The sequence below is a fragment of the Neophocaena asiaeorientalis genome, unplaced genomic scaffold (assembly GCF_003031525.2).
Source record: "Neophocaena asiaeorientalis asiaeorientalis breed wild unplaced genomic scaffold, Neophocaena_asiaeorientalis_V1.1 scaffold327, whole genome shotgun sequence".
NCBI classification, from domain to species: Eukaryota; Metazoa; Chordata; class Mammalia; order Artiodactyla; family Phocoenidae; genus Neophocaena; species Neophocaena asiaeorientalis.
In genome coordinates, this window is record NW_020174560.1 from 3,899,160 (window position 1) to 3,906,704 (window position 7,545).

General features: G+C 42.7%; 1 protein-coding gene across 4 annotated transcripts in view; it reads right to left on the reverse strand.

The window, feature by feature from the left end:
- The window catches only part of VEZF1 (vascular endothelial zinc finger 1), a 15,831-nt gene extending 15,343 nt beyond the window's left edge, over positions 1 to 488 (reverse strand). Inside the window, exon 1 of one of the 4 annotated variants that reach the window (XM_024757558.1) lies at positions 265 to 488. In XM_024757558.1, coding sequence (XP_024613326.1) covers positions 265 to 321 — 57 coding nt within the window. In that variant the 5' untranslated portion in view covers positions 322 to 488. The remainder of the gene's footprint in view (positions 1 to 264) is intronic. The other 3 variants (XM_024757560.1, XM_024757559.1, XM_024757562.1) reach the window with 3 other exon arrangements.
- Positions 489 to 7,545: the final 7,057 nt, after the last annotated feature.

Genomic DNA, 7,545 nt, shown 5'->3' on the forward strand with positions numbered 1-7,545 from the left:
GGCGGGGAGGGGGCGCGGCGCCCCCCCCCGCGGGGGTGTGTGGTGCTGCGGTCCGTGGCTCAGGCAGCTGGAACAGGGGGAGCTCAGGAGAGAAGATGGAGGACGCCAGGGTCTGGCGCTGGCTCGCTGGGCACGGCCGGGCCGGCTCCCGTGACTCAAACCCGGTGCCCGACAGCATCGCGTCCCTCTCAGGCCCTCAGCGGAAGGCACAGGCCACGGTGGCCCCCGGGCTCTTCAGTCCCTTTCGCGCAGCACAGCCCCTACCTCCAAACTGGGGGTAGCCCCTTCGACTTGGAGTGTCTTTCCTCTCTGGTATTTCATTCCAGCGAAACCTTCCGCACTCTTGCTGGATTCGCATCTACCTCTGAGTGGCCTTCCAACTCAAGCAGGGAATCCCACTGGGGTGCAGCCTCAGATCCTCCCTGTGCGGAGGGAAACACTTCCCACGCGTAGAGGTGTCATTACTGGGTTATTCTTGGGTGAAGGGCTGAGCTTCCCCATCCTCTTCTTAACTCCAGATATGATGTGAAATTCTACCGAACACCCCCCTCTCCCGCCAACAAAAATATTTTTTTTAATTAAAGAGAAAGTACAGACAAAAAATTGTTTTAGTGCTTTAGTACAGTCTACTTCCTCATCCCCCAAAACAAGAATCGAACTTCTGGTTGGACAGCGTCAGTTGTCACTGAGGTGACCCCAGCCTCTGTTTGCAGTTCCAAGTCTTCCGTGTAGGCGTCACTGCTACTGGAACTTTGTACGATGATGCCCTGAACATTTTCTATCAAAGACAAGCTGTTATTAAACAAGTGCCTCCAGTCCAAGAAGTCTCCTGTGGCGGGAAATGAGGAGGCAGCCTCTATCAGTGATATTTTTGTAAACTCTGGCTTTAAAAAATTCCACAGATGGTCACATTATTTCAAGACTTCAACCTCTTTCATAACCGACTGTCTCTTATCTCATTCCCTCCATTTATTCCTCTTAAATCACATTCTAATCAAGGTCACCATCTCCAACTTCCCCCATACATACACAATAAAAAATAATATGGTTGAAGAATTCTATTGGTAAAAGAAACTGAAGAGGTATAGTAATTTGACAGTCTGTGTTTCCTTTCCATCGACTACACATATATACCCCTTCCCACACTTTCCTTCCCTCAGTCACCAGAATGAAGGGGCTGGCAAACGTTGGTCTGGTTCCTTTTAGAGTTGATTCCCTACTGGACACTGCCTGGAGGCCTTGGGAACGAATGAGAAGTTCTGCAGTTTGGATCAGTGGCAGAAGCAGGTAACACATCAGGGAACCAGTCAGCCTAAGACAGGAGGGGACAGAAAATGATGAATAGTTTCTGATTACATTCCTCAGCTAAACTGCTACAGTGGCCCCTATGTCTCCTACAAATGTCCATTAGTCTCTTTTGGAAAGAGAAATAAAATGGTTCAGGAAGCCTAAGTTTATATATACATACAAGATAAGGAGAGAACTAAGATGTAAACCTAAGGAATCAACTAGGTAAACTAAAACCTTTTTGCTCTGACCTCGGACACTTCGTATTCTTTTGTTTTCATTCAATGAATGCACCTTCTTTCCTGTTTTAACGCATTCACTTCGAGGTCTCTGTAATACATCTCCTCAGTCTTCCCTTCCCTGTATAGCCTCTCCTACTTTGCTGCATTTCAAACTGTGGTGAAAATGAAGTTTCAGGATTATAAGACTAGTACTTGATGAAGACCATTTTTCTACTGACAATATTGCCGCACTCTCTTGAACTTCTTTTCCCAGGATCTAGAAAACCTTTCTCTAGCAATCCTTCTTACAACCTCTGGAGAGGGGTCTCCCCACTACCACAAAGTAGAGGTCAAGTAAAAACAGGCCAGTTCTCATTACTGAAGAGCTGGGATTCAGAAGTATCACTTTTCTTGAGGTAAACGGCTAATTTTTATCTCTATCCATGAGATGAAACCAGAATTCCTGATTGCTCCGAATTTTCTTTCCCATTAAAAATAAAAACAATCTTTTAAATTCAGATGAAATTTTAAATCTTAGGATATTTTCCAGAGAAAATATCCAAAAGTTTGGAATGAGTACTCAAAAACAATCAGCTCCAACTGTTTTGAGGAATATAATGAAATTAGGAAGGTCAAAGATTCCATTCTTAGGACAGAAAAAATCCTTAACCACAAAGAAAATGAACCCCTCCTCAAGCCTGCTTCCACAGACTATACTGGGGTCCAATCAAAACACTAGCAATGTCTGAAGACAATAAATTCATATTGATTATTGTAAACAACTTTCAGTGAATGAATCAATGGTGTTACCTCCAGTTATGATGTATAACTGAAATGTCTGGTGTCTAAGCCAAAAAATATATGTGCCTACATCCACCCAAATAAAATTCAGATCCCTCCCCACCCTGTTCAGGTTCTTCTTTCCCATCTCCCCTGCCCCACTGTGTATAACATGTCACTTAATCTTTTAGGGCCTCAGTTTCCTCATGTGGAGAATGAGGACAAAATAAATACCTATCTCACAGAGACAGGACTGTGGATTAAATGAGAAATGTGTATAAAAAGCTTAGAACATTTCCTGGAATATAACAGGTGCTAAGTAGATGTTTTTATTGGTGCTACTGAGTCAGGTTCTAGATTAATTCTGGGGCTAGGAACTCTGCATAAGAGCTCTAAGCCAGTTCTTACTTTCTCTCAAAGTAACAGGTTTTCCCCCATGCCTCATCCCCCTCTCCTTTGAAGAGCCCTAAGGTAAAGGGCCAAAAGGCTAAGGACACACGACAAAGGAAGAAACCTACCAAGATCAGCATTTACAAGGACAACTTTTAGCAAATATTAGAAAGTAACAGGATATTTCCTTCCCATTTTGGAAAGGATTTTAAAATCCTGTGAGTACGTTAAGGATTAAGATTAGATGCAGAATCCTAGGCATAGAAACTATCTCTGCTATTGTCAATTACCCTTCCCAAGAAAGACTAATCAACAAACCAAAACCAAATCAAATCCAAAACTGTCCATAGAGTCTATCTAGTTAGAAGCAGCTTCTAATTGGCAATTAATGAACAAACTCTTCATGCAAGAAAGCTGGAACTGACAATGAACAGATCTACTAGTAAAAAGCAAGACTGCAATACTTAGAAATACCAAAAACATTGGCCAGAGAGAAATGTTACCCTACATTATCAGCCTCAGTGTAATCGGGGAGAAGGGACACACACCCTACCAGACCAAAGGCAACAACTCACTCACACACACACACACACACACACACACACACACGCCCAAAAAAGAGACAAAAACAAGCCTCTCTGGGAGGAAAGCAGAAGTAATCTCCCCACCCCACCTCCCCACACTAAGGGCTTAAGCCACTTGCCTGTGGCCCATGTGGCCAGAAGCTGGATTTGTGTTTCAATTCTACCACCTCAAGTGTCATCACTAGTTTATTTCTGTTTTAACTGGTAAGGTGAGGAAGGGGAAACAATGAAGAATTTTTTTTCCTAAGCACCAATTTAAGTTCCTTGACAGCTGGAACATAGTCACAGAGAACAAAGGGACAGGGAACAAACCTACCCATTTTCCTAGCAGACATTTAGTTTAACTGGTAGTTGAGGGTCCTTAAACACTCTATTGTTTGTAAGAAGGGCCATATACCCAAGACGCCCAAAACATATCCAAAGCCATGGAAACACATTTATCACCTTAACCCTTTTTGAAAGAAGCTGCCAGAAATCAATGCTTAACCTATCAGTTTCTTCCATAAAGCATTTGAGTAGAAATACCTTCCGTTTTACAACTCCTGAATGGCTGTCAGAGGACATCAAACAAATAGCAAGCAAAACAGCATAGGAAACAAGAAGGAAAGAAACTAAGATAGGTCAAAAATACACCAAGTAAGAAATTCAATACAACTGGAAAACATACTCTCAGGCACCAACATTTCTCCTTTGGACACCTGTTCCTCCCTGCCCTCAGATGCCCCAAGTCCAGGGTAATGGCTGAGCTTGAAAAAAAGTTGCCACTTAACAGGTCACGCAAACTTTGTGGGCCTTAACCAACAACTACAAAGCTTAGTTTAGGACTTCCCTGGTGGCGCAGTGGTTGAGAGTCCGCCTGCCGATGCAGGGAACACGGGTTCGTGCCCCGGGGCCGGGAAGATCCCACATGCCGTGGAGCGGCTGGGCCTGTGAGCCATGGCTGCTGAGCCTGCGCGTCCGGAGCCTGTGCTCCACAACGGGAGAGGCCACAACAGTGAGAGGCCTGTGTACCGCAAGAAAAGCTTAGTTCAGTTACATCATGCTAATAGTCAAAAACATAAATTAAATCCCTACATAAGCAGTTATTTTGGTACAAAGGAAAAGCTCTTTTCAATGGTTATAGCCTCCACCCCAAATATATTCATTCCACCGGTTAAAAGAGGGATGTAATGACACTAAACAGCATTGTGCTAGCAGCCAACTGTGTTACCAGAAAAATGATTCATTTGCAAAAAAAAATTAAAAAATAAAAATTAGTACTTGTTAATGCCTGTCCAAATGTTCTTGTGAAGAGTGGGGCAGGGCAAAAACATACATATATCAAGTGAATACTCTTTACCCAAACTCCCAACAGAAACATCTCTTCAACTTCTTCTTCATTATCAGACTTGAGGATAGTCCAGAGTTCATATGGGATTCTGTTTCTCAGAAGTCTCCAAAGAGTTACCATATTAATACATGCAGATCTTATGGCTCCCTCTTTCTGAGTTGGTGCTCCTTCCTCTCCCTTTCATTGGCCTAGGTAAAAAAAAAGCCTCATTGGGTCAATATGATCTTTGACTGAGGATCCCTCCATTCCTGGTAGTGAAGTTAACAGGAAATAATGAAACAAGTGTTGAGGAACCTATGCAGTATGTTCCTGGGGTGAGGGACATGAACAGTGGTGACCTAAGACACTGATGTGACATCACAAGACTAGTTAGACTAAGCTTTAGGTAGGCTGCTCCATTCTAGGCAGCAATGCCAAGAGATGGCAACACAAGGCCAGAACAGCATAAGATCTGGCTAAGGCTCCAGGAGAGAGATCTGCTTCTTTAAGGATGTTTCTTGACTCAAAAGTCTCTGAACTAGAAGCTGCCTAAAGTTCTCCAGTCAGTTATCTGAGCCAGGCATGTAAGCAGGTGCAGGGAACCTGGCAAGCTGGTTGTTAAAGCTCTACACAGGGACAACAGCTGTACTCAGCATTTACTCCTTAAGCTGGGGAATAAAACATCAAGCTTACCAGCTATCCACAAATACTACTTGAAGCATTTCACCCTTGGTTGCCTGAGCAGTGGCAGTAAGCTCTTTGCTAGACCTGAAGAAAGAGGACCACAATTCCTAGATTTTGACTTGATGAACAATTTACTATGGTACACAGGGAAGATGGGTCAGATTCAGAGAATCTAGATTTTTCTCTGAAGTAATTTTAATCTCTTTAACAAAGCACACATGGCTCTACTCAACTAGATGACAGAATTAGCCCTTTACCTCCAAGGCCTGACACTGTCCTCTGCTAGCTTTCTGTTTTACTGACCTTACATAAGTCCCCCCCAACTCCCCAGCTCCCAGCTGCTTCCTCTTATTTTTCCAACTTCCTTGCCCCCCACCCAACCTCTCATTTCACTTTCTCTCCCCTTTCATTCAGCAGCGAATGCTCAGAGAGCAGATGGTGGGTACTCAATTCAAGCCAGTGAAAATGCTCCCTGAGCATCAGGTACAAGGCAATCCCAGAAACAGGAATCCTAGGGGTTGCGATACACACACTCTCTGCCTTTTAGTGATTTACACTTTAGATGGGAAAGGCATAATATGCTTATTCTTCACATATGGAAGCATATCTTCAGACCAATTTATTAAATAATTAACTAGTTTATTAATTAGTTATACTTAGTTATGTTTCTCAGGGACAAGAGGATTTTGTTTGCATCAGAATTGACTTTTATTCCTAAAGTAATTTGTCCAGGACCTAAATAGTACCTTTAGCAAAACTCATGAAGCCTTAGGAATCCCCCATATATGTCCTATACAAAAGTTCATTTTGCTAAAGATCAGTTATTCTGATCACTTAAACAAAGCATATAGAAGGATCCATGTTGGTACTACAATTTGTGTTTAGCCCTCTCCCCAGAGAAGAACTGCAAAAACTGAAAGGAAACCTTGACTACTAGAGGTAGGTTTGGGATTTGTTCCAGTGACCTTAAAACTGCAGGAATTTTGGGATGGAAACTTACCCAGGGAAACAGGGAGGGGAGAGGGAAAAGGGCACCCCCAAGTCCAAGAGCTCCAATCAGTAAAGTTTAATTTAGTCTCTCCTGGTGGCTCTAAGAGTCCTGGTAAACACCTGGTCCTAGTTATTGCACGGATGATACCTAAAGAGAATCAGCAGATACAGACCAAATTCAGGCTGTGCTAATTCCAACCCAGAATGACATACTCAAGGTTTTGAAAGGCCAGCCGGGACACCCCAGGGACTAACTTCCTAGTTCATAATGGATTCTAATCAATTTGAAGACAAAACAAAGACCTCCTAATGTGGATTCTCTCCTTAGAAAAATGGCTCATGAGTAGGACTATGCCATAACTATTATCCTATTTCAGTAAACAAATATTTATCAAGCATCTATTAAACGCCAGGAACTGTACCAGTCAGTTACTGGAATACTTTTTAAGAATATCCTCCAGTAGAAAAATCAAAACTTGAAAAGAAGTAATTATAGAACAGTTAGACTTTTATACAAAGTGCTTATAAGATCACTGGGAAGGAAAATTTTAAAGGGGCTACTTTAATACTAAATGAGACTGCACCTCACTGGTTCTCAGGTAAGTGATAGCTTTGATACTGAAGATTGCCATCTAAGGTTGCTGAATATCAAAACTAATGCTTAAGAGGCTGTATGCTCAGGGCTAAGTATAATCCAGACTGTTACTGCAAACTGGAAAGTGGGAAGTAACCACGCATTGGCTTTTAAAACTGGTAAAGTAATTCAGTCCAGTTTTGTGTATTGGATCTATTTTGCTAATACAAATTTGTGTAAGTGTATACTCAGCTAACAAAACAAATGCATGTTTATAAACATTTACCCATTCTCAGAACCTTTTTTATGCTACTGTCTGTGGGGCTGCTGCCTAGTAAGAGTGACTGACCAGGCTCTGGCCGCTGTCTGACCTGCTATCCTTCTGTGAGGCCAACCTGACCAGAGGGGGTCAAAAGCTTCTCTGATGCTAGCTGTGCACTGCACACTGGAAAGACCCACTTTCTGGCTGCTGGGCTCTGGGCCACGGCCACTCTGACAAGATTAACACCAGCTTTGAAACAGCCCCCATCAACTCGGATAAGAACATGGATCAAAGACAGCACCATGGGACACCCTGGTGGTATCAGGTGGACATTACAGGTGGTGATCACTTCGGTCAAAGACTTACCTTCCCCCCCAGCAACCTCCCCACTGGAAAAAGGCTGTCCTTTAAAAAAAAAAAAAAAAAAAAAAAAAAAAATGTAAAAAAAAAAAAAAAAGAAACAA